The 26840-nt window shown below is 50.6% G+C and overlaps 1 protein-coding gene across 1 annotated transcript in view; it reads left to right on the forward strand.

The window, feature by feature from the left end:
- LOC130839595 (pleckstrin homology domain-containing family M member 1-like) overlaps positions 1-25385 on the forward strand; it is a 74577-nt gene extending 49192 nt beyond the window's left edge. Inside the window, 8 exon segments of the mRNA XM_057713834.1 lie at positions 1993-2136; positions 2578-2842; positions 6127-6373; positions 7949-8575; positions 13812-14217; positions 19838-20099; positions 23116-24393; positions 25237-25385. Of these exon segments, the coding sequence (XP_057569817.1) occupies positions 2821-2842; positions 6127-6373; positions 7949-8575; positions 13812-14217; positions 19838-20099; positions 23116-24393; positions 25237-25385 (2991 nt within the window). The 5' untranslated portion in view covers positions 1993-2136; positions 2578-2820.
- Positions 25386-26840: the final 1455 nt, after the last annotated feature.

The following is a 26840-nucleotide window of genomic DNA, read 5'->3' on the forward strand; positions in this document are numbered from 1 at the left end:
TCCCTAAGTCTTTGCTAAACTGCCCCCAACTCTTGGTGCCCCAGTTCCTACCACCCTCACCCAATGGTATAAAAACTGAGGTCTCCTGCCCCTTCACCTCCGCTGTCCCCCCCTCAACTCTGTACCCATTTCCCCCTTGGCCCCATCCCCATTCAGTGTGAGAGTTTCGTGCAGAATCCCCTGCTAACCCCACCGGCTGCCCCTCAACAACCAAATTTAGGTGCTTGCTGGGAGCCCAGCAATTAGAGACTGAGCCGAGCCTAAGGTGGTAATTAAGTGTGGAGAAGTAGAGACCCCGCCTTGGGTCAGAGTCAGGGGTTTTTCCATGGGTGTCTGGTCCCCTGTACCTTCTCCCAGGGACTGTGTGTCTCACATTCGTATGAAATGAGTTGTGCTGGCTTCTGGAATGTTAGGTATCACCCAGATACCGGAAGGTAAGGAATAGCCACTCACCTAGCTCACTCATAGCCTGGGCCATTGGAATCCATCACTTCCTTTTGGCTGGTTTTCTGGCGGGAGAGAAACTCAGCAGCACTGTGTGGCTGCGGCCACAGAACCGTGTCTACGTGTGTTGTCCTGGCACTTGTGAAGGACCCTCACCCGGTGTTCCTCCCAGCTAGAGCTGATAGCAGACCTGTCCCAACACTGAACACAGGGAGCCCAGCGGTCGCCAGAGATGATGGTCCACGTTGTGGAGAGTGTAGGGGAGAGGGTGCCCAGGAGGCTAAGGCTTCGGCGGGTGCAGAGGCTGTTGAATTGCTTCCTCTTTTTGCAGGGGCTGGATCTTTGGGTTTTGGCCATTTGGTTACCCGTGAACCTGGGGAGCCAAGATATCTGAGTCGCTGAGGCAGAGGGACATCCCTGAGGCACTCGGGCCCCACGCTCAGCATTTATCATCTCCTGGGCTTCTGGGCAACACCGTCTCTCCAAATTCCGGTGACCTGGCTTCCGAGGATTGGCCATTTGGCAGCAATTTTAAAGGGCCCCAAACAGGACCCGTTGCGTTTGCTTGCCATCTATAGTCTTGTTCCTCTGAAAGTTGATTGCCCTTCTCCTTCAGTATCCCCCCCATTAAGGTGCAATATATCGGAATGGTTTCAGCCTGCTGGCATTGTGGTTTAATGGAAGGAGTTGCATCATGGCTAAGAATTGTATACCTCAGAATTGTATCCCTGCCCTGAGCCTTGTGTTTGTTTTATTCTTCTGCTCATGCAGCAGGTGTTTTTTGAGCACCACTGTGTGCTCTGCGTTGTTCTAGGCACTAGACATGCAGTGGGGAATGTGTCGGGCACAGTTCCTGTTTTCAGTCATTCAGAGTTTGGTCCCTGCTGGAATCCTAAGGATGGGACAAGAGTATGGGGGTGATGGGTGTTATTGAATGGAAGGAAGGAGGGAGGAAAGAAAGATGCCCAGTGTTCACTGACTTTACCTTTGTGGCCTCACTAGCCTTTGGTTTGGGAGTCACAGGGTAGACGTTTCCCGCCCTCCCGCTGGTATCCAATTGCTTCCAAAGCCCAGTTCCCACAGCACAGTGTCTCCATCGCACCAACCCCCCCCCCACCCCGCCCCCAATCCAGGACAGTTGTCCAGAAACCCAGCTTTCTTCAGGAGGAAGGAGGTGCAGTTTACTCACTTAGCACTCACATGTCTGAAAGATCAGCTGCCTTTCTGAATCAGAAGATAACTTGGCCATTCTTTACCCACTGATAAGTTTGTCATTCTTTTCCAACTGAAAACCATGACTCATCAATTGGTACAGCAGCTGGATGGCTTAAACATCAGGCTGTTTGTTCTGAACAGCCCAGTACAGGATTGGATTCAGACCCTAGAGAGGAGGCTGTTGGGAATGGCTGAGAAGTCTCTAAGGAGAAGAGGTTTCTGTTTACTGGTGGCTGGAGCGTTTCAGAAGCAGGGAAGCCAAGCCATCCATTTCTTCTTTTAACGTCAGTGTCATATAAGCCATTCTTTTGTTTTCTTTCTTGATCTCTGAAGGAAGTGAAATTGGACGTATATAGAAGGCGAGCAACCAGAACAATTCCTTCTTGTGTGTTGGAACATTTAAGAAAGGACATCTGTGAAACCTGGGGACCATGGAAAGGACCTGGCCTCAGCTGGTTGGCACTGCAGACTTGATGGGTGAGATTGTTTCTTGTTGATTTTAGCCTTATTTGTTAAAAATGGAGCTTTTGAGGGTGAAGTTAATTATTACTGAGTCTATAAGTAATCACTTTTGCCTGAAACTCTTGGAACCAAAGACCTGAGATTGTTTGAGCTGGTGAAAGACACAAGACTTAGAATAAGGAAACCAGAGAGTTCTGTCTCCTGAGCCTCAGTTTTCTTTGTGAAACCGGGATGATCAACCTTCTCTCACAGGATTGGTTTAAGAAGTAAATGAGATTAGAGAAGCTAGGAGAGCTGTGTCAGGATGAATCAGTACTTAGGGGGAAGAGGTAGACTTCTCGGGGTTAGGAGTTGCCTAAAGGGCAGGCAGAAGTCACCTTTTCTTCTGAACTCCACTGGGGATGTTTGAAGAACCCTTTGGTAATGTTGCCCATGTTCTCTCCTTACTCTTTTTAGCCTAGGTCTCCTTGCAGCCCCCACTCTCTTTGGTTTGGTTTGGTTTTTGGTGTCCGTGCAGAGTGTTCTGAGGACAGGAAGCAAAAGCAGTCCCATCGGAAGGTAGACGGGGGGTCTGGAGAGTGATGGAGTGCTGACCCAGCAGTCAGGAGGCCCAGAGCCCCAGTGTGGTTCCATCAGCAAGTTCTCGTGTCACAGACTGTCAGGCTTCTGCCTGTGAGCCGGGTTCCTGCCCCGTGAGGCATGATGGAGCAGACCCACGTAGGTGAGGTGCTTTGGCTTCTTGCAAAGAAAGGTGTGCCCTGAATTGTGGCCCAAACCCCAAAGCCTCAGTCCTCTTTGGTGAATTGTCACATGGCCGTTCTCCTCTGTGCTGTCGTCAGCCACGTTGTGGCTTTTCTGACACTTGGTTTTAGGGGACAGTTACGTATCTCACCCTGCTCTGACCTCAGCGTCAGCTTGCTTTGGGTTTTTTTTTTTTTAATTTTTTAAATGTATTTATTTAATTTATTTATTGGCTGTGTTGGGTCTTCGTTGCTGCACACGGGCTTTCTCCAGTTGCTGCAAGCGGGCGCTATTCTTCATTGCGGTGCGCAGGCTCCCCATCACAGCAGCTTCTCTTGTTGTGGAGCACGGGCCCTAGGCGCGTGGGCTTCAGTAGCTGTGGCACCATGGGCTCAGTAGCTGTGGCTCACGGGCTCCAGAGCACAGGCTCAATAGTTGTGGCGCATGGGCCCAGCTGCTTCGCGGCATGTGGAATCCTCCCAGAGCAGGGCTCGAACTCAGAGCAGGAAACCCTGCATTGGCAGGCGGATTCTTCACCACTGCGCCACCTAGGAAGTCCCTGCTTTGGGTTTTTAGCAGACCTTTACTGGGCTGGAGTGCCCACTCACTGACAGGCCTCCCTCCCTCCCGTGAATGTGATTTTCAGTTAATTAGTTAGTGAGGCCTTCATGGACCCAGGCTGTTATTGAGATTGTTGAGACCTAAGCCCTTCCTGGCCTGGCCTGTGGCTGGCTGGGGGAAGAGCAGCTTTGGAGCTTGAGGCCTGTCTAGAAGAGGCAGGCCTGAGGGGAGGCCTTTGGCCTCTGGGATTGCTGAAGGGGATTGGAGGCCAGGGTCTTGGAGCCAGAGAACCTGGATTTGGTCTCCTGGGCTGCACAAGGTGGCCTGGAAGGAGCATTGTCCAGAGGGACTGTCTGCAGCACGTGTCCCCTTGCCTGGGGCGCTGGTGGCCGGAGTGTGGAGGAGGGCCCTGAGAGTCCCTGGCAGGTGGGAGGGGGAATGAGGTGAGGGTGAGGCAGTGAGACAGGGCCTGCGGCCAGGGGCCCATGTTCTGGGGTGTGTCACGCCATGACCACAGTTGGCTCTGCAGGGGCCACCCTCCACACCCCTCCCTCCCTCTGCATGTCCTTACTTCGGGAGGTTGGCTCTGGATCCTGGTCACCCTCTGCCCACTCCAGAGGCCAGGGATTGAATCAGAGCATCTCCCACCGTTGAGGGCCACGCTGCCCCTCTCATTTCCAAATGTCACGCTCACATCCTCCTGTAAACCTTTCCTGCCAGACTGGCCTCCGTGTTCCACTGCCGCCTCTCACCTGGGCGCCCACCTGCAAAGCCCTCCTCCCAGGCCGCCCCTGCCCCCTTGCCCCTCCCTGCCTTCGTCCTAACCCACCCCCCCCTCTTCGGGAAGGGGGGGTGATCACACTCCTTCTGGAGTCTGGGGCGTTCCTTTGAGCTGGGGTTGCCGCTGTGCTGGCAACAGGTGGTGGAGTCGGCCACTGAACAGCCCTGGGATCTTGGGAATTTCATTGACCTGGGTCAGCTTCTGTTTCTTATCTGTCAGACAGAGATCATGAAACACTCCCAGGGTGGTTATGAGGAATGAATGAGGCAATCCTGTGAAGGGCACGGAACTCATTTCGTGTCTTGGTTTTATTAACTTCTTTGGGCCATGAGTGTTTGAGAGCAGTAACTTTTTGTTTTTGGTGTTTGGTGTCCGCTCATGCTTCGCTATGTGGCCACTAGAGATCTGTTTCGGTGTGAGTGTGCCTGTCCAGTCCTGGTCTACACAGGGGCTGGGGTGGGGCCAGACCAGGCCGCAGCCCTCCCAGGCTCAGGCCCACCCCCACCCGCTCTGCGCCTCAGCCACCCCAGGAGAAGGGCAGCTGCCCCGAGAGCTTTCTCCGTGTGCTGACGTCAGCTGCGGGCGCACCCTCATTTAGGCAGTGGCATTCTTTGTCTGTAGATGTGGGTGGCCACATCCACGAGGGCTAGAGAGACCATTTATCCGTGGGAAATATCAGGCTCTGTGCTCAGCGTTTTGTACGGTCATAGTCTCCATTTGAGATGTCCGACACGTGCTCCAGTGCGCCTCGCTGGTTCGTGGCAAATGGAGATCAGAACCCATGTTGTTCCCCTTTAGAGATGACCCTGTGCTGCTCAAGCTAGACCCTTGCAGCCCAAAGGAGAAGCAGCTGTGTGGCAAGAGAGCCCTTCCTTTTGAAGGCGTTTCAGTTGTACGTTTTCCCGCTGAGCGGGCCGACCCTGGGCTGGGACAGGAGTCAGGGGACAGTTGCAGGGCCCAGGCCCTGAATGTGAATTGTGAGCCCCTGCTTCCCGGCCCCTGTGGGTTCTTGGCAGCTTCAGCTGCAGCATCCCCCTGGCAGCCTCAGCTCTGTATCTAAAGTAGCGTTTCATTCCCTGCTTTTCGTGCCAGCGTTTGGTGTGGAGTCAGGAGCCCTTTCTACCCACCCTTTGGGACAGACCCGCGCCTGCCCTCAAAGAGTAATCCCCCCAGTGCTGTAAATCACGAAGTATTATTTCCATTTAACAGATGAGGAAATTGAGGCTCAGAGAGATTAAGTGAAATATCTCAAGTGACCCAGCTGGTGACTGACAGCTGAGACGAAACCCAGGCTCTGACTGCCAGGTCTGGGATCTTTCTTCATGTGGATCAGGCTCCTGTTTCTGGGGGGTTTTTATTGCTCTAAAGCAGCACTTTTGACTCGTCACTTATTGACTCTCTGTGGAATGTTGGTCATGTGATTAAGGTGGACTGCCTTACCCCTGCCTTAGGTGGATTACCCAAGCTCGAATAGCTGTAACTGATGGAGCCAGTATTGAAACACAGGTTTATATGGCTATCCGTTCACTGAAGTTTGGTTTAAAAAACAAACACACAGGGAATTCCCTGGCGGTCCAGTGGTTAGGACTCCATGCTTTCACTGCCAGGGCCCGCGTTCAGTCCCTGGTTGGGGAACTAAGATCCCGCAAGCTGCACGGCCAATAAATAAATAAACAAATAAACAAACAAACACTTAAAAAACACAAGTATCTTTGCAAAAAATAACACTTCTCGGTGCAGTTTTCCTCCTCTTCTCTCTACTTTCTCTTTATCTTCTACCGTTAGCCTGTAGTAGTTTTGCTGCATAGATACGTAGACATGTGCACGCATGTGAACCCTTGTGTTTGGCGACAAGCAGAGTTACATTGCAGGGGTCGCCACAGGAGCCTCTAAAGGCCTGTGTTGTGTCTGGCGCCACCCAGGTCATCAAGAAGAAGCTAGTGGGCTCCGTGAAGGCGCTGCAGAAGCAGTACGTGTCCTTGGACACGGTGGTCACGAGCGAAGACGGAGATGCCAACAGCACGTGCAGCGCCCTGGAGGCCGTCTTCCTCCACGGCCTGCACGCCAAGCACATCCGAGCCGAGGCCGGAGGGAAAGGAAGAAAAGCGCCCACCAGAAGCCTCTGCCTCAGCCTGTCTTCTGGCCCCTCCTGAAAGCCATCACCCGCAAGTGAGAGCCGCTTGAGCGGGGGATGGGCAGGGGGTTCACATCAGGGAGGAGCTTCAGAGTGTGGGACGCTGAACGGGAGCCTTCTTTTTACCCCCCTCTGGCAAATTCAGCAGTTGCAGCAGAGGTTGTGTGGCCTGCAAAGCCTAAAATCTTTACTGTCTGGGCCTTTGCAGAAGTCTGTTGCCCCTGCCTTAGGATGCTTGCACATCTGTGTGCTAAGTATCATACTTGTAACAAGGTAGGGTTTGGGGGGTTTTTTTGTTTTTGTTTTTTTTTAAGAAGAGTGGCATCCAGCTGGAGCATCTGAATATGCGCCCTGACACACTTGTCTTGCCAGCCCTGCCCTGAACCGCCTGGGCTTTGGAGCGAGCAGCTGGCACTGTGCTTCTCGAGGCTATTAAATGCCACCTCCTGCCCAAAGGTGCCTTGTCAGTCTCTGATCTTCCTTCCCATTCCTACTGCCACTGCCCTGTCTCAGGCTCTTACCTCATTCCGGGGTGGCAGTGCCTTTCTAATTGTCCCCCTTATCTCATTCCATCTTCCTTTGGTGAGTCAGCCAACGTTTACTGAGCTTCCGCTGACCGGAGCTCCATCACTGGGTTCTGCAAGAGTCCAGTCCGCACTCCCGTGGAGGAGAGGTGCACAGGGATGGTGGTAGTGAGACGAGGGGCACTTACATCAGAGCAAGGCATTCGGGGGCTGAGTTTTGTACAGGTGGGGTCGGCTTGGGTTGGAGCACCCCACCCTGAAGTCCGTGTGGATGCGGGCATGTCGATTTCCTGAGCAAAGCCCTGTAGCCCACAGGCTCCCACATGCCAGCCTGGGGTCTGATTCACTTGGCTGGAGCCCCAGAACCTGTATCCTGGCCTAGTTCCCCAGGTGATCCCGATGCACAGCCAGGTGTGGGGGCCATCACCCCACTTTGCCTCCCCTGTTTGATACTCAAGACCCTGCGTCACCTGGCTTTGCAACCCAGTCGCCCACTCTTCCTCCGCGTGCTGTAATTGGAGCACTCCCCACTCCGGTTACAGTCTGTTGCTTTCCTACCCTTTATGCTTTTTTCTCCATCAGTCCCTTGTGCCTCGAAGGCTCTCCTTCCATCTTTGCCTCTTCCAATCCCTCAAGGCCCAGCTCAGATACTACCCTTTCTATGGCATTTTTCTTACTCCAACCCAGAGGTGATTGCCTGGTCCCCACCCCAGCTCTGCTACAACAGGGCTCACCTCAGCATGTCCTTGAAAGGCGGTTTCCTGGACCAAGGGTGGGGACCATGTCTTTACCCTGTGTCTTCACAGCTCCGAGGACCTTGCCCTCAGGGGCTCAGCAGACATGTCCTGGATGAGCAGATGATGTCAGGGGCCCGATGGGTAGTTGTCATGAAAATAGCAACCATCCTTCAGGACACTCACCTACAAAAGTTGGGGGTTAGAGCTGAATCTTTCTAAATTCCCCTTGGAACACAAGAATTTTTCATGCCGGTGTATATTTTCAGTCACCATTATTGGCTCTTGCTAACCAGTGGATAAAATGACCTCTCAGTGACTTGCAGACATTTTTTGTTCTCCACCTTCCCAGACACATCATCTCGGAATTGGAGCACCTGATCTTCGTGAGCACGGATGTGGGCCGCTGCCGGGCCTGGCTGCGGCTGGCCCTCAACGACGGCCTGATGGAGTGCTACCTGAAGCTGCTGTTGCAGGAGCAGGCCCGCCTGTGCGAGTACTACCAGCCCACGGCCCTGCTCCGTGACGCCGAGGAGAGCGAGTTCCTCCTGAGCTTCCTGCAGGGCCTGACATCCCTGTCCTTCGAGCTCTCCTACAAGTCTGCCATCCTAAATGAGTGGACCCTGACCCCGCTGGCCCTCTCTGGGCTCTGCCCGCTCTTGGAGCTCGATGTCCTCACTACCTCTGGCACAGGACTACAGCGGAAGGGGTCTCTGGATTCCATCTCCCATTCCTCAGGCTCGGAGGACATCGAGGTGCAGCACTCGGGCCATAAGATCCGGCGGAACAGGCAGCTCACGGCCTCCTCCCTCAGCCTGGACACGGCCCGTTCATCCCAGCTCTCCTGCAGCCTCAACTCTGACAGCTGCCTCCTCCAAGAGAATGGCTCCAAGAGTCCAGACCGTTCCGAGGAGCCCATGTCCTGCGACTCAGACCTGGGGACAGCAAATGCCGAAGATTCGGACCTGTCTCTGCAAGAGTGAGTGCCCCTCCCCCACCCCTTCCCGCTCGCTCCTTCCTTCCTTCTTCTCTTCCTCTTGCCCTCTCTCCCTGGAGCTCAGTGTGATTGCCTGTCACTGAGCACAGAACTCTGTTAGGGCATAAGTCAGACCAAGGGGCCAGGGGCTGGAGTTTCTGGGAGCTGTACCTGGAGGCCAACGGGGGCCAGTGGGGAGAAGGTATAAAATGTGTTTAGACTGGGCTCAGTGGTGGTTCCAGTCCCAGCTCTGTTCTGAGTGTGCCGTGTGACAAGTTATTTAATCTGTCTGAGATTTAGTGTCAAATATTATTCTTGTCTTCGTCTAGAGAGAAGGAAGCTTATAGCTCAGAGCTCTACGTGCAGCTTCCAAAAAGCACAGTGCAGCAGAGTGCAGAAGGGCGCTCTTCTGGGGACACAGAACCTGAGTGATGCCCGGATAGGGCAGGCAAGTGGGGACACAGAGTGTATGGAGGAGGAGGACATGCAGTGACGAACTTGACTGGAGAAGGGAGCCTGGGTAGAGCCTTCCTTCCTTCAGGCTTTTTAACGTTAATTTTTGAATAATCTATTTTTATGGTTGAAAAAATCTAAAATGTATACAGTGAAAAGTCTTTCCCACCCCTGTAACCGTAATTATTAATTTCTTGCATATTTTCCCAGGGTTTCTAAATGCATCTGTAACAAATGTAAATATGCAGATTTAAATTTTTCTCTTATTTCTTTGTTTTTAATCAACGTATAGTTGATTTACAGTGTTGTGTTAATTTCAGGTGTATAGCACGGTGATTCAATTATTTATATATATATAATATGTTATATATATAATATATATAGATGAGTATATATAACATATATATAAAATGTTTTCAGAATCTTTTCCCTTAGAGGTTTTTATCTTTCTTATTTCTTAGTCTCCCACTTCTTTCCACAAAAGCTAGCGTAAATTATAAATACACCATTCTATACCTTGTTTAGGAGATCTTTTCATATCAGAGCTTCCTCTTTTTTTTTTTTTCTATTACAGGTTTTTCCATTGTATAAATGTACCTTAGTTTATTGAATCAGCCCTGAGTTTAATGGACACTGGAGTTCAGGGTTTCCATAAATAACCTATGTATGTGGTCCTTTAGGTCCACACAAGCTATCCCTGTTCAGTAAATTCCCAGAAGCAAAATTGCTGAGCCAAGGGATCAATTAATTTGTGATTTCCACAGATATTGCCTATTTTCACTCCATTAGGGGTGTGCCTGTGTCCTCTCAGCCTCATCGACAGAAGGTATTATCAAACTTTTGGATATGTGTTCATCTCATAGGTAAAAAATGGTAGCCGTTTAGGAAGCATCTCCTCCAGGAGGACCCGTGTTCCATCAGCTGTGTTTAGGACCTTCTTTCCTCTCCTGCTGTTTCCCGCCCTTCCCCCCACCTTGGTTCAGGTCTTTATAGGGCTCCCGCCTCGTGTGGGAGTCACACCAGGATTGGGTGTCATGGACGGGCCCTGGAGCAGATCTGGTTTCCAGCCCCATTCCGCCACCTGCAAGCCCAGTAATGTCCTGTACATTGCTAACTCTTTTTGAGGTTCTGTTTCTTCATCTTTTTTTTTTTTAATTTTTATTGAAGTATAGCTGGTTTCCAATGTTGTTTTAGTTTCTGCTAAGTGATTCAGTTATACATATACATATAGCCACTGAATTTTACATTCTTTTCTCGTATAGGTCATTGCAGAGTATTGAGTAGAGTTCCCTGTGCCTACAGTAGGCCCTTATTAGTTATCTATTTTTTTGTTTCTTCGTCTTTACGATGGAAATCCCCTTGTAGGGCTATTTGAGAATCAAATGAGATGCCCATGAGTGAGCTGCACACATAAGCATGTCTGGTAGGCCCCAGAAACGGCTTCTGAACATCGAGCACATCAGGTAGAATTTTCACATGTCAAATGGAAAGATTAGATATAACGTGCTGGGAAGGAGCAGCCCTTCCCCAGAGATGGCTGGGCCCGTGGCGTGACTGAGGCTCAGTCACCTGTCTTAGCCCTTGGTTGTCTCTCCCTCCTCCTGCAGACCAGCCAGCCTTCTCTTTGTCATGTGCCTTGCCTTTATCTTTCCTGCGTCTTGTGATTGGAAAATCCCAGCTTAAGGTGGTTGCATCAGTGACCATCCACCCTGTGTGGGAAGTGTTGTCCTGGGTGTTCCAGGGGAACTCAAGGGAAGAGATCAGGATGTACAAACCAATACTGGACAGTGACATGAGGAATCAGCAGACACCACACCACACCACACACACACACACACACGCACACACACACACACAAGCACACAGCCAGCACTATCATTCTTAGAGCTGGGCTGGAAGTTCATCTTCGTCTTAGAGCATCCACAGAGACCAGCGTTTCTTAGACTGTCTTAAATACTCTACCCTTAAGGTAAAGATTCTCAAACACTTGAGTTCGCTTAAGTTATTATGTTACTTAAATGTATATAACTTAAAATTAGGCATAAACACGTTGTGCTTAAAGTTCTTGATTGTGAAATCAAAACATCTGCCAATTGGGAGTTCCCGGGCCATCCAGTGGTTAGGACTTGGCTCTTTCACTGCCAGGGCCCAGGTTCAATCCCCGGTCTGGGAACTGAGATTCCGCAAGCGGTGTGGTGCAGCCCAAAAATAAAAAGCTACAAATCAGATATGAAGTGCAAAACCCATAACATTCCAAATGAAACTTATTCATGTTTTGCAGAAACCAAATTACAGTTTTGCCTTGTGAAGAGAGGATTAACTGCCCCGCACAGCTTCTTCTGTGTTCGTTGGGTCTGAATTACACTGATCACTGGGAAGCATAGGTACAGTCTAGTGGTAGAGAGTGTGGACTCAGGAGCCAGACTGCCTGAGTCCTCCATCAACCAGCTTTGCCATCTCGGGCAAGTCACTCAACCTTTCTGACCTTGATGTGCTCATCTGTAAAGTGGGGATAAAATGCTTCCAAGGAGGGCGTTTCAGAGGAAGGCCAGGGGGATGAAATGAGCTTAGACCTGTCAGGTGCTTAGAGCAGCGTCTGACACAGCATGCACGTTCACCAGGCGGTGGTGTCATTTTACTGCTGGGTACCTGTGTCACCTGTTCTCCTACTGCTTGTCCCCCTGTGCACTGCTGCAAAACCTTGCTTAGTAATATTTGTCGGAGGTCATTGTCGTGAGGCCTTCCCTCGGGGGAAAGGATTCTTAGCACGTGCAGCCCACCTCTGTGCTTGTATTCGTGGCTGTTGCTGGCGAATAGTCCTGTGTCTCACCAGCACAATAGTCCACGTGTTCAGGAGAACCCCAGGCTCAGGCTCACTTGTCGGGAGGACTTTATAAGGCGGCCATTCAGATTCTCCAGGCCATGCTTTTTATTTACTTACACATAAATATTTATAATACATGTATTTTCCCCGTTGTTCTCTAAATGAAAGCACAGGTTTGTTTTTGTAATTAATTCATTAATTTTATTTATTGGCTGTGCTGGGTCTCTGTTGCTGTGCGTGGGCTTTTCTCTAGTTGCAGCAAGTGGAGGCTACTCTTTGTTGTGGTGCACAGGCTTCTCATTGCGGTGGCTTCGCTTGCTGTGGAGCACGGGTTCTAGGCGTGCGAGCTTCAGTAGTTGTGGCACGTGGGCTCAATAGTTGTGGCTCGCAGGCTCAAGAGCACAGGCTCAGTAGTTGCCGCACACGGGCTTAGTAGCTCCAAGGCATGTGGGATCTTACTGGACCAGGGCTTGAACCTGTGTCCCCTGTATTGGCAGGTGGATTCTTAACCACTGAGCCACCAGGGAAGTTCTTGTATATCTTCTTTGGAGTCATGTCTATTCAAATCCTTTGCCTATTTTTAAATTGGGTTATTTATTTATTATTGCATTGTAAGAGCTCTGTATATTCTGGGTACTAGACTCTTATCAGATATATGATAATATTTGTATATTTTATATGCAAATATTTTTATTAGTTATATTTTTTATTAGTGGCTTATACATTAGATGTCATATCTAAGAAATGATTGCCTGATCCAAAGACATGAAGCTTTACACCTGTTTCCTTCTAAGAGTTTTATAGTTTTAGCTCTTACCTTTAGGTCTCTGATCCATTTGGGGTTAATTTTTTTCTATGATGTGAGATAGGAGTCCAACTTCATTCTTTTGCATGAAACTATTCACTGATCCCAGCACCATCTGTTGAAAAGACTATTCTTTCCCCATTGAAATGTCTCGGCACCTGTGTTGAAAATCAGTTGCCCAGAAATGCATGGGTTGGTCACCTCTTCTTGTCTAGAATGTCTTAAAATGTTGTTTGAGGTTATGATGGTGTAAATAAGAGCACCTAGAAGATGAAAACTTGAGTTCTAAAATCCTTGTTTCCATTCAACCACATTAAGGGGAGTTTGGTGTGTCTTCTACACCCCGTCTAAGCCATTAGGGCAGATGTGTGTGATCTCTTGGGCTCCAGACAGCTTTCTTGCCACCAGAACCTGCATTTGTCCCTGACGTCCTCACTGGATTCATAAGCAGAGGTGGAGGCAGCAGATAGGTTTAATTCAGAAGCACAACTTGGAAGCCTCGGGAGAGGGAGGGAGGAGCAGCCACTAGCCAGTGCACATTCCAGAAGACCCAGAAGTATGTTTGTGTGTGTGTGTAAGAGTGTGTGTGTGTGTGTGTGTGTGTGTGTGTGTGTGTACAAAGGCAGTGACACTGGCTCCCTGGGCCCAGACGCACCACTGAGGGGCAGGAAGTGCCAGTCCCGTCAGGAACACATCCTGTTCTGGGAACAAAGCGGGTCCTCCCTTCGCCCAAGCCTGTGTCCCAAGGAGCGGAGTCTTGGAGCCCAGCTCTGAGACATGCGTTCACCAAGGCGCTGCCGAGGTCGGCTTGGGGCAGGGACGGGTTTGTTTGGCTGCGCAGACTCCCCAGGCCCGGCGAGCCTGTTCAGAGGGTAAAAGGCAATCCGTTCGAGTCCTTTCCTCTGCTTTGTGAGCTTAGTCACCTGAGATCCTGGGCTGCACAACTCACCTGTCCACCCAGCCTGCCCGAGTCCCCGCTGGGGAGCCACGTTGGTGGGCGTGTGTGTGCGTGGGAGCTGGGAGCGCAGTGATGATTAAGGGGGTGGGGGTTGTTTTGTTTTGTTTTATTCAATCATAAAACAGCAGTTTTCCACTTAGCCTTGGGCACTCCAGCTGACAACCCTGTCACACAGGTTTCTTTGTTTAAAAACGTCCAGGGTGTTGTCGGAATTCAGCAAAGCCCAGGTGAACTCTGTGCCCACCGAGGGACTGAGCCCAGAAACGGAGGTTCCCGTGCTGCAGGCCTCACTCACCCTCCACGGCCTGGACACCAGCACACCCCCGCCCTTTGAGGTACCTGCGGAGCCCCACCCTGCCCAAGCATCCCCTGGGACCCGAGATGGGGCCCACACGGGGGAGCCTCTTTCCCAGGCGCCTGGCCCTGGGGGCTGGCTGAAGCTGGGCATGGCCCAGGCTGTCCTTTCGGGGAGCACTTCAGGCCAGCAGCCTCCTAGTCCTGTGAGAGAGGCAACCAGAGCAGTTGGCCAAGGAAGTGGCCAGCGGAAGCCCCTGGAGGATGACAGACCTCGGCTGAGCCTTGTGGTTCCCTCACCCACCAGTCCGGTGAGTGGTCCAAGCTGGGTTGTTTTGGCGGGGGATGGTGGTGGTGGGGGCGGAGTGTTGGTGAATGTCTCAGAGCCAGTGCAGGGTTTCCCCAGCTAGTGACCCCGAGTGGTCCCTGCCTTCTCCCACTGAGCCCCGCGCCCTGCAGCGTTTGGTATTAATAGCATCGTGGTGAGGGAGCTAATGTTCCTTGGGGTGTGAGTGGTGGATGTGAGCCAGGCTCTACGCCCTCACTTCCCACGGGTGTCTCCTTTTATTTGCACATCGACCCCTGTTATTTGCACATCGACCCTGTGGTGAAGATAATTCTCACCCAACCTCAGAGTCTCTGCTCTTAACCACTGCCACTTACCAGCTTACGCCCGTGGGCGAGGCACTTCACCTCACTGAGCTTTGGTTTCCTCCTCAGTACTTGTTATTATTAAATAAACGTTGTCCTAAAACACCAGGCTTTGAAAATACTCATTCTGCAACACGAACCAGATTTCGAACCGCACCGTCCACTTGGGCAGCCACTAGCCACATGTGGCTCTTGAGCACTTAAAACGTGGCTCGTCCAAATTGAGATAAGCTGTGTAAAATAAACACTGGATTTTGAAGACTTAGTAGGAAAAACAGAATGTAAAATGTCTCATTCATAATTTGTTTATTTATTTATTTTTTCTATTTATTTATTTATTTATTTATTTTTTTTGGGGGGGGTACACCAGGTTCAATCATCTGTTTTTACACACATATCCCCGTATTCCCTCCCTTCCTTGACTCCCCCCCCTTCGAGTCCCCCCCACCCTCCCCGCCCCAGTCCTCTAAGGTATCTTCCATCCTCGAGTTGGACTCCCTTTGTTATACAACTTCCCACTGACTCATAATTTGTTTATTGATCACATTAAAATGAAAACATTTTAAATATGTATTTTATTTATTTTTTACAAAAAATATTTATTTATTTGGTTGCGCCAGGTCTTAGTTGCGGCAGGTGGGCTCCTTAGTTGCGACTCCAGGGCTCCTTATTTGTGGCATGCAAACTCTTAGCTGTGTATGCACGTGGGATCTAGTTCCCTGACCAGGGATCGAGTCCAGGCCCCCTGCATTGGGAGCACAGAGACTTATCCACTGCACCACCAAAGAAGTCCCTAAATAGGTATTTTAAATAAAAATATACTATTAAAATTAATATCACCTGTTTTTGAAACTTTTTTTAATGTGGCTACTAGAACATTTAAGATGACCTGTGAGGCCCGCATTGTATTTCTGTGGGACAGTGCTGTTCTAGAATAAGCCAGTCCAGTGTGTTGATGACCCAAGAAAGCCAGCCCTGGGACTGTCCTGGAGAGAGACCCCGAGGGTAGAGGCTGGAACTGTGGGCCCAGGGAAGCAGTAGTCAAGCTGTGAACGCAAGCTCTTGTGCCATTTCACAGTTGTTGGTGGATCTCGAAAAGCAGAAGTAGGAATTGGAGTGCATGTGCACACAGGACACGCAAAACCCAGAGTTCATCCCAGCTACTGTCTGGGGCTTGTGTTGGGGATGTAGTCTTGCTCTTTCAGCTCCATCCACACGTGTCTATCCTTCCAGATCCTATAACTCAGGATGGGCCAGACTAGAAGAGGCACACCCACCCACTCTCTTAACAGCTTTATTGTGGATTCACATAGCATACTATCCACCTAATTAAAGTGTATAATTCGGTTTTTTTAGTATGTGTTCATAGAGTTGTGCAACCATCACCACAGTCTGATTTGAAAACATTTTCATCTCCCATGAAAGAAACTCCCCACCCATTAGCAACCACTCCTGTCCCTTTCCCCTCCTGCCTCACCCCCCTCAACCCCTAGCAACCACTAATCTACTTTGTCTATAGATTTGCCTGCTCTGGACATTGTACATAAATGGAATCGTATAATATGTGACATTTGTGATAGGCTTCTTTCAATTAGCAAAATGTTTTTAAGGTTCATCCATGTTGTGGCCCCTATCAGTACTTCATTCATTCTTTTTTTTTTTTGCTGAGTATATGGATGTATCACAATTTATTTATCCATTCATGAGTGAATGAACATTGGCATTTTTCCTGCTTTTTGACTGTTACGAATAATGCTACTGTGAACATTCATGTGTAATTTTTTGCTTGGACATATGTTTTAACTTCTTCAGATGCATACCTTGAAGTAGAATTTTGGGATCATATGGTTAACTCTGTATTTAACCTTTTGAGGAACTGCCAAACTGTTTTCCAAAAGCAGCTGCCTTGTTTTATATTTCAGCCAGCAGCGTATTCCTCTGTATCCTTGCCAGCAGTTCTTACTGTCTGTTTTGTTTTTGTTTTTATTGTAGCCATCCTAGTGGGGGACAAGAGGTATCTCATTATGGTTTTGATTTGCATTTCCCTGGTGACTAATAACGTTGAGCATCTTTTCGTGTGCTTATTGCCATTTGTGTATTTTCTTTGGAGAAATGTCTATTCAAAACATTTCCCCATTCTTAAATTGGGTTATTTAATAAGTTGAGTTATAGGGGCATGCGCAGATGTATGGCAGGAGGGAGCCTGTAGGTGGAGGGAGGAGGCGGAGCCATGGGGGCGTTGCCGTGGAAACCGGAGGAGGCTGGGGGCTCCCGGCCCTCAGGAAATGGGGCCCCTGGACCTCAGCGGCCAGGGGGCGAGGAGGAGGGGCCCGGACCAGAGTTCTACGCCAGTGAGGGCCTGCGGGGTCCGTCTTCTTGACAACGGGTCGCGTTTCACCCCTTCCCCCAACCGGGCAGCAGCCGTGATGTGGGAGGTTGATGCGGGATCCGGACGTGAGCTGGCCTCCGGCCTCAGGGGAGCGTGCTCCCGGGGCCGACCCAGGCGCCCTCCTCTGCCGTGTGAGCCTGGCACGCGGATTCTGGCCTCAGTTTACCCCACTTTGAGTCAGGGACGGAGCTGCCTGTATGTCCTTGACGTGCCCCTGTCAGACGGGACCTCAGTCTCCCCACCTCAGCAAAGGAAGAGGATGAGTTAGAGCTCCGTGCACAGACGGTTCCAGGCCCGAGGACGGCCCAGGAGCCGCGTGGACCCAGGGCTAGTCACTGCCCGCTCTACACCTCGTTTCCTCGGTGCAGTAAGGGTGAGAAGGCCACTCCCCCCATCCCCACCTCCACCTTCCTGACCGGTGGGCAGACAGGGTGTGACAGTGGCTGGCACGTAGCCAGCATTCATTAGATGGACAATCACTTTTCCCTGGTTTCACAAGCGGTCAGTGGCTGAGTCAGAACCTCCTGTCAGAGACTGGATGAAAACCAACCTCGTCATTGTGGCCTAACCTGCCCTGGCCCACCTCTCTGCCCACCTCTCCCCTCTTGCCCAATGTGTTCCAGCCACAGCAGAATCTTCTTCTGCTCCAGGAACACACTGATCTTTGTTCCCACTCACTTCCGATGGCCCACTTGACTTCTCCACTTGGATTTTTTAACGGTATCTTCAACCTGACGGTGGGCCCTCCCCCAGCAAAGAAACTTGCTTTCCCCCCAGTTTTCTACCGTTACACAAAATGAATCCATGGCACTTCCCTGGTGGTGCAGTTGTTAAGACTCCACGCTTCCACTGCAGGGGACCCGGGTTTGATCCTTGGTCAGGGAACTGAGATCCCACAAACTGCACTGCACAGCCGAAAAAACAAAAAGGAATAAAGGACTACATGGCATTTGGTAAAAAAAAAAAAAAAAAAAGTTGAGTTATAGTTCTGTATATATTCTGGACACTAGACCCTTATTAGAGAAATGATTTGCCGATTTTTCTCCCATTCTGTGGGTTGTCTTTTCACTTTCTTGATGGCATCATTTGAAACATAAAAGTTTTAAAATTTGAGGTAGTCTGTTTTTTCTGTTGTTGCTTGTACCTTTGGTGTCAAATCTAAGTACTCATTCCTAACCTAAGGTCTTGAAGATTTACTCCCATGTGTTCTAAAAAGTTTATAGTTTCATCCCTTACATTTAAATCTATGATCCAACTTCCCTTTTTTGCATGTGGTTATACAGTCAGATGAGCACCATTTGTTGGAAAGACTATTATTTCCCCACTGAATTGTCCCACTTTCTCCTTTAACATTTTTTTTGAGGAATGATGTGTTTAAAGTACCCAGGTCCTCGGTGTATACCTCAGTGAGTAATTGTATATCACATACACTCCGTAACCACCATCCAGATCAAGATATAGAACATCTCCAGCCACCAGAAGGCTCCCTCGTGCCTTCTCCCACTCACTGCCACCCTCCAGAGGAAACCACTAATCTGACTTCCAGTCCTTAAAGTTTTTCCTGTTGTTGAACTTCATATAGATGGAATCATAGAGTGTGTACTCTTTTACTTCTTTCACTGACCATTATGTCTGTGAGATAGCCTGAGGCTCTAGTTTGTTGTTTTCCATTGTTCTGTAGTATTCCAGTGTAAGAAGATATCACAGCGTAATTATCCATTCTCCTGTAAACAGACATTTGGGTTGTTTTCCGGTTTGGGCTGTTATGTAGAAAGCAGCTATGAGCATTCTTGTACTTGCCTTTCGGTGAACCTGTGTACTCCTCTCTGGGTGTACATCTAAGAATGGAATTGCTAGGTCACTGAGTCGGCGCACGTTTAGCTCTAGTAGATACTGCCAAAGGGCTTGTGCTGACTTATACTCACAGTAGCAGTATATGAGCATTTCCATCGCTCTTCTGGGATGAAGAATACCATTGTCAATGGTATTGTCAATCTTTTACATTTTGGCCACTCTAGTAGGTGTGTAGTGCTATCTCACTGTGGTTTTCATTTGCATTTCTCTGATGACTAATGATATTGATACCTTTGCATTTGCTTTTTGGAAGCATCCTTTAAAGTCACTGTCTCATTCGTAAATTGAGTGGTATGTGTTTTCCTTGTTGATTTGCTAGGGGCTCTTTGTATACTGTACATGTGTCTTTTATTGGAGAAAAATATATGCATATAGCAAATATATTCTTACAGGCCATGCTGGCCTTTTAAATCTCTTAATGGTATCTTTTGTTGAACAGAAGTTCTTAATTTTAAAAAAATAGTTATTTATTTATTTACTTAGGCTGCGCCAGGTCTTAGTTGCAGCATGCGGGATCTTCATTGTGGCACACAGGATTTTTAGTTGCAGCATGCGGGCATCTTAGTTGTGGCATGTGGGCTTGGGTGTCCACTGATGAATGGGTATACAAAAGGCGGTACATCCGCAGTACATCCACACATTGGCATATCATTTGGCAATAAAAAGGAACAAAGTACTGATAGTTACCACAACCTCGAAAACATTATGCTAAGGGAAAGTAGCCCATTTCAAAAGACCACATAAGCCTTCATTTATACGTGTCCAAAATAGGCAAATCTGTAGAAACAGAAAGTAGATTATTGGTTGCCTAGACCTGGGGCGGCTGAGGGGAAACAGGGAGTGACTGCTGATGGGTACGAGGTTTCCTTATGGAACAATGAAAATGTTCTAAACCATGTGGTGGTGGTCATACAGGTCTGTAAATATGCGGAAACGATTGAATTACACACTTTAAATGAGTTGGTTTTATGGTATGTGAATCATGTCTCAATAAAGATGTTTTTAAAAACAACCTGCCCTTACTTCTTTCCCAATAGATAAACACAAACTGGATCTCAGAAGATGACTTCTACCAGCCTCCCCGGGAACAGCCCGTGGAGAGTCCTTCCGATGCCTCTGTAGGTTCTCCCAGAGGGACTCCAGAGTCAAGGCCTGGTCTCCTCACGCAAGGACCAAGAAGAAGCTGTTCCTTGGAGGCCTTGGACAAAGCTTGCGTGCCTTCCCCAGGAAGCAGGAGAGGTGAGGCCACCCCGGCACCAGAGCATAATGACTTCAGGGTGGTGCATCGCAGGCAGATGGGTAGGTGACTGCGGGCTTCCGGGTGCCACAGTACCTGTGGGCAGTGCCTTTCAGAAAGCAGTTCAGAAGTCCTCTTTATCATTACCAGTTGGGCGGTGTCTTCTCCCAAGAAAAACCTCATCCCCTAAATGTAATAAGGAGCACCCTTGCTGAGTAATTCAGGAAAGCATTTTAGGAAAAGTAGTATATTTTCTCGTAAAAAAAAATTTTTTTTCTAATTATTTATTTAGGCTGGGCTGGGTCTTAGTTGCAGCACGTGAACTCTTAGTTGCGGCATGTGAACTCTTAGTTGCAGCAGGCAAGCAGGATCTAGTTCCCCAACGAGGGATGGGACCTGGGCGCCCTGCATTGGGAGCGTGGCGTCGTACCCACTGGACCACCAGGGAAGTCCCTCTCATAAAAATCTTAATAAAGTACTGGTCAAAACTCCCTACAGAGTACACAAATGCTGTTTCATATATTGAAATGGAAACTCTCTTCCCTGAAACTCTCCTATAAATCTTGTGGTTATACATGAGATTATATATAAGATACATAAGATAACCTTATAAGTGTACAGACATCTTGATTCTGTCCGTCTGTAGCCCAGGGCACACCCCCTGCCTCTTGAAGACCCAGGTGTTTCAACTGCTCCCTCCCAAGGACTCTCTCTTAGATGGTTTATTTAACAGCTCTGGTGGGGTTTATCAGATCTGCTATTTGTTCAGTGTCCTTTGTGTGCAGTTTACAATGAGGCCAGGTTGATCTCCGCACCCTGTGAAATTCCAGACAGCATTAAATAACCATAACCTAATTTTTCTGTAACCCTCAGAAACAAACAAACAAAGTGTGCCGTAGAATCAGTCTCTTTCTCTCCTCATTTTCCATTTGCAATGACCCAGCAGAGAACTCTGGCCAGGTTGCTGGGGCCCTGGCTCGGGGAGTCTGGGCAGAGCCCTGGTCTCCATGCTGCCTCCTTTTAGGTTTTTCTTTCAGCCCATGTGCTGACTGCAGCCATGGCAGAGAAGGTGTGTTTTATGCCCCTACATCATCATGCCCCGAAGAGTAGGAAGACCCTACACAGTGATTTGAAATCTCTAAGCTTAGTCCAGGCTGGGAGAGAGAAGTGTGTGTCCTTTGGACCGCAGGGAGCAGGAAGCATTGGGCTGTGTGTGGTACATAGGCACTCACTCACTCACTCCACAGATGCTTATTGAGATCTGTGATGAGCCAGGCACTGTTTTCGGTGCTGGGGACACTGCAGGAAACAAGGCGAAGTCCTTATCTTCATGGGAAGTATATTCTAGTGTAAGAGGCAGGAAATACGCATATAAACAAGTAAACGTGCAGTGTGGACAAGTGATAATAATTTCTGTGGGGAGTAGTAAATCAGGGAGGTGGGCAGGGTACTATTTCATGAAGGATGGCCAAGGAAGCCCTCACAAATATGGTGATATTTGAGGAGAAGTGGAGGGAGGGAGGAAGGCACGAGGTGATCTTTGTGCTTCAAGCAGGGAGAATACGTGTAAAGGCCCTGCGACAGGAACACACTTGACATGTGCAGGAAACGACAGAGACCTGAGTAGCTGGAGCAGAGGAGATGGGGAGGGAGTGGTTAGAGATGAGGTCAGAGTGACGGAGGGTCTCATGGGCCACAGAAAGGACATTGGCTTTTGCTCTGAGGGAGATGGCAGCCTTGCAGGGTTTGGGGCGGAGAGATGTAATCTTTTAAAAGGGGGAGTCATCGTGGCTCATTTGCTGAAGGGCTAAAGAGACCAGTTAGGAGACCGCGGCCATAAGCCAGGCCAGGAATGGTGGTGGATAGTGCTGGAGGCGGTGAGAAGTGGAGGAAGATTCTGGACATGCCAAGAGGATTTGCTAATGGCTTAGATGTGGGGTGTGAAAGAAAGTCAAGGATAACTGTGAGATTTTTAGTCCAAGCAGCTGGAAGGATGAAGTTTGCCATTTAATGAGAGGAGGAACATCCGGAGAGAAGCAGGTTTGGAGTGGGAGAATCAGGAATTCATTTTTGGACATGTCGACTCTGAGAAGCCTATTAGACATACATGGAGCAGATGGAGATGGGAATCGAAAGTTGAAGGGCGAGGCCCAGGCTGGAGATAAAAACTAGGGAGTCGTTGGCATAAAGCTCCGAGACCAGGGAAATTCAATTAGGAAGCTGGTGTCTGTAGAGAAGAGAATCCAGGGCTGAGCCCAGGGCCTCCAGCACTGAGAGGCCAGCGAGAGGAGGGGGAGCCTGGGAGACAGGAGGGGGGCCAGTGACAGCAGAGAAGAACCAAGGAAAGGGTCTCAGCTGTATCCAGGGATGCTGATGGGCCAGGGCAGATGGGGACCAATGATTGGCCTTTGGACTTGGCAGCAAGGAGGTCCTGGTAGCCTTCCCAAGGGCAGCTTCTGTGGAATGAGGGGACAGAAGGCTGCTTGGAGCAGGTTCAAGAAGGAATGGGAGCAGGGGGAGTAAAGACAGTTCCCACACCTCCTCAGGGGGGTTTCTGTAAAGGGAACAGAGACACGGGGTGGTAATTAGAGATGTGAGTGGAGTCAAGAGATATTTTTAAAGCTGGGAGAAATAACAGCGTGTTGGTGGGCTGGTGGGAATGAGCCAGTAGAGAAGGGAGAAAAGGGCGACACAGGCAAGGGAGGATTCCAGGAGGACGTCCTTGTCCTTGAGCACACATGGGAGGGTTGGCCTCAGACAGAAGCACAGCCAGCTCTTCCCCGGCCACGGGGGGCAGTCAGAGTGTGGGTGCAGATGCTGGAAGTGGGGGGTCCGTGAGGGGCATGTAGAGGTGATCGTTTGAGTGCTTTTATTCTCTCAGTGAAATTCAGGAACAAGGTTAACAGCTGGGATGAGGATGGGATGGAGGCTCTCAAAAAACGCTCCCATCCAACCAGTGGCGGGCGCGTGTTCTCCTAGTGGTCTCATCCACACCCGGGACAGGACTCTGGCCCCGGAGGTTATCCAGGCTGTTGAAGGGTCAGGCCCGTCATCTAGAGCACCTCTTTCTGCCTCCAGGGCTGTCCAACCCATTCCGGGGGCTCCTGAAGCTGGGCACGGTGGAGCGGCAGGGGGCCATGGGCATCTGGAAAGAGCTCTTCTGCGAGCTCTCCCCGCTGGAGCTGCGCCTCTGCCTGAGCGGCGAGGAGGGCACCTGCGTGGAGAACTGCTCGCCGCTGCGCTGCAAATCTGTGGGGCCGGCCCACAGCGACGGCCGCTTCGAGCTGGTCTTCTCGGGCAAGAAGCTGACCCTGCGTGCCTCGTGCCGGGATGAAGCCGAGGACTGGCTGGACCGGGTGCGGGAGGCGCTGCAGAAGTGCCGGCCCCAGCAGGAAGAGGAGTGGGTGACCATCCAGTACCCGGACCAACCCGAGGACCCCCCAGAGGCCCCCCAGGGTGGCCACCCCTCCCATTCGGACCTGCTCTCAGAGCCTGAAACCCCCCAGGGCCTGCAGTTGGACTGGTCCTCTTCCCAAGTTCCCGAGCCCGATGCTATTAAAGAATCCCTTCTGTACCTGTACACGGACCGCACCTGGATGCCCTATATCTTCTCCCTGTCCTTGGAGTCTCTGAGGTGCTTCTGCATGAGAAACAACGAGACGATGTTAAGTGACAGCCATGGAGTCGAGACCATCTGAGACATCCTGCCGGACACAAGCCTCAGGGGCCCATCCTTCTTCAAAATCATCACAGCCAACGCCGTCCTGAAGCTGCAGGCCGGGAATGCCGAGGAGGCTGCCCTGTGGAGGGACCTGGTGCACAGGGTCCTGGCGTCCTACCTGGAGACGGCCGAGGAGGCAGTGACGCTCGGCGGGAGTCTGGATGAAAACTGTCAGGAGGTGCTGAGGTTCACTACGTGGGAGAATGGCTACCTGCTGCAGTATCTGGTGGCCATCCCCACGGAGAAAGGCCTCGACTCCCAGGGCTGCTTCTGTGCAGGTGCCAACTCTCTGTCCCGCCGCCCCCAGCCTCCCTGCCAGCCTCGCTCTGCCCGCAGTGGGGTTCCTGCTCTAGGCTCTGCACCCCTTCCTGGTCCCCACCAGTGCCCCATCCTGCCCCAGGGGAAGTTGCAGCAACTGAGGCTGTTTGATGATCAGATTATATCCTTTTGGAGCAGGGGCATGGTACCCTTCCAAATATTTTGGCATGCTTTTGTGAGTGTACAAGATCTGTTTTTATTTTTACTTTTTAAATTATTTTTTTATAAATTTATTTTATTTTTATTTATCAGCTGCATTGGGTCTTGGTTACTGCGCATGGGCTTTCTCTACTTGCGGCGAGCAGGGGCTGCTCTTCATTGTGGTGCACGGGCTCCTCACTGTGGTGGCTTCTCTTGTTGTGGAGCACGGGCTCTAGGCGCACGGGCTTCAGTAGTTGCAGCACGTGGGCTCAGTAGGTGTGGCTTGCAGGCTCTAGAGCGTAGGCTTGGTAGTTGTGGTGCTCAGGCTTAGTTGCTCCACCGCATGCGGGATCTTCCCAGACCAGGGCTTGAACCCGTGTCCCCTGCATTGGCCGGCGGATTCTTAACCACTGTGCCACCAGGGAAGCCCCCACAATTTGTTTTTAATTACAAAAATGGGCTCGTACTACTCAGAGCTGTCCACCAAAACTCTGTGGTAATGAGAATGTTCTAGATCTGTGCTGTCCAGGACGATCGCCGCAAGCCACATGTGCCTACCAAGTACTTAAAATGTGACTTCCTAGCGTGAGAGGAACTGGATCTTTAGTTTCCTTTAATGTAAATATATTGAAATGTAAATGAGCACTTGTGGCGCATTGCCGCTGTTTTAGTCGGCACAGCTATACCTCTTGTTCCGCAACTTGGGCTTTTCCTCCTTAGGGGGGTATATTATACATATTCTTCTAGGTCAGCGCATCTGCTCTGTGGTTAGCATCGTCCAATCCTGTGCTGGGCCCTGGGCCAGATGCTTTCGTTGGACTGTCTGCTTTAATCCTCATGACAGCCCTGTAGGGGTTTGTCTCTATTTATGGCTGAGGAAACTGAGTCCCAGGGCTGGTAAGTACCTGTCCCAGGTTCACACAGCGCATGATGGCAGAGCCGGAAGAGGACTTGATGGTCCCAGAACCTGTTCTCTTAGCCGGGCCCCCACAGGGCCTCTCCACTCCCTTGCTTTCAAGGCTGCATGACATTCCGCTGCTCACATTCCCTTCCTAGCTCTCCTCGCCAACCCAGACACCTGTTTCCATCACCCTGGGCCCTCCGGGAGGAGGAGGCGGCCTTGCTGCAGAGCGTGCCGCAGGGAGACGGGTGGCTGCAGGCGGTCTAGGAGCTGTCCTGTCGGGGAGGAGCCTGTGGGACTAGAGGGGAAAGCCTGCTTCAGGCATCTGGAAGGAAGTGGTCTGCGGTCGATGCCCCCTGAGGATGGAGAAGCTAAGCAGAGCAGAGCTTCCTGCAGAAGATATTTTCAAGCCCCTGCTCACCCCTCGTCCCCCACCTGCCAGCCGCTAACGCTGACATTTTGCCCATCAACCCCATGGGTGCCAGGCTCAGGGAGGAGGCCAGGCCCCCGGGGCTGGCAGGAGGGCTCCCCCGCTGGGGATATGGATGCTGGCAGGCGGCTCTGTTTGCCACCCGCCAGCCTGCCAGCCACACTGAAACTGGAAAGCTCAGGCCTCCTTTCTGCCTGTGGGCACAGCTTGTTGACCAGGCAGACACCAATCTCTGACATCTGGCTTGTATTTCATAGTCTACGGGGCACTTTCAAAACCTCTTTTAAACTTCGTGATAACAAGTAGTAGCTGAATTGGAACCTTGCAAAAATTTGGTGATGGTCAGGATGAGACAGCTGGTACATCAAAGAGCCAGCCTTTCTAGTCCCCAGGAGGCAGAGGGGACCCTTCCCTGGTACTGTAGGAGGCAGGGCCCGTGCTGGGGATTTGAGGCAGGGCTTGGTGTTGCCCTGGGCACACCCCACGCCCGTGCCCCCACCCTCCCCCTGCCCTGCTGTGGAGGGGCCCCCAGCAGAGGGTCTGAAGCTGGCCCTGAACCGCTGTCTCGAGGCGTCAGGCAGGTCTGGCTTCAGGCTGGCACCAGGCCATGTCCAGACGGCCCTGCCTCTGGCTGGCTTCCCCACCCACTCCCCGCGGCCAGCCCCATGTGCCCAGCCTTTGCCCTGCTTGCCGAGACCCTGACTCTGTGGCTTCCGTTTCTGGGCCCCCGTGGAGGGGTGGACCCAGAGGAGGCTGGCATTGGTGTGCAAACAGTGGGAACATTGAGCAGAGGCAGCAAGGGAAAAGAGAATGTGGGCTCTACACCACCCCAACCCAAATCTGGCTCCAGCTGTGCCACTCAATCGGTGCGCGACTGGGCAGGTTTCCAAACCTCACTGTGTATCCGTTTCTTCAGCTGTGAAATGCTGATGATAATTCTTACGGTGTTTTGCCATAAAGATTAGTCAGTAGGGTTGATTCCGAGTGGTGGGAATATGAATGGTGGTTGTTTTTATCTTTGTACTCCTTTTTTTTTTAAAGATGTATTTCATTATTTCTTTATTTATTTCTGGCTGCGTTGGGTCTTTGTTGCTGGGCACGGGCTTTCTCTAGCTGCAGAGAGTAGGGGCTCCTCTTCATTGCAGCGCGTGGGCTTCTCATTGTGGTGGCTTCTCTTGTGGAGCACAGGCTCCAGGCGTGCGGGCTTCAGTAGTTGCAGCACGCAGGCTCAGTAGTTGGGACACATGGGCTCAGTAGTTGTGGTGCACGGGCTCAGTAGTTGTGGCACATGG

The sequence above is a fragment of the Hippopotamus amphibius genome, chromosome 17 (assembly GCF_030028045.1).
Source record: "Hippopotamus amphibius kiboko isolate mHipAmp2 chromosome 17, mHipAmp2.hap2, whole genome shotgun sequence".
Classification (NCBI taxonomy): Eukaryota; Metazoa; Chordata; class Mammalia; order Artiodactyla; family Hippopotamidae; genus Hippopotamus; species Hippopotamus amphibius.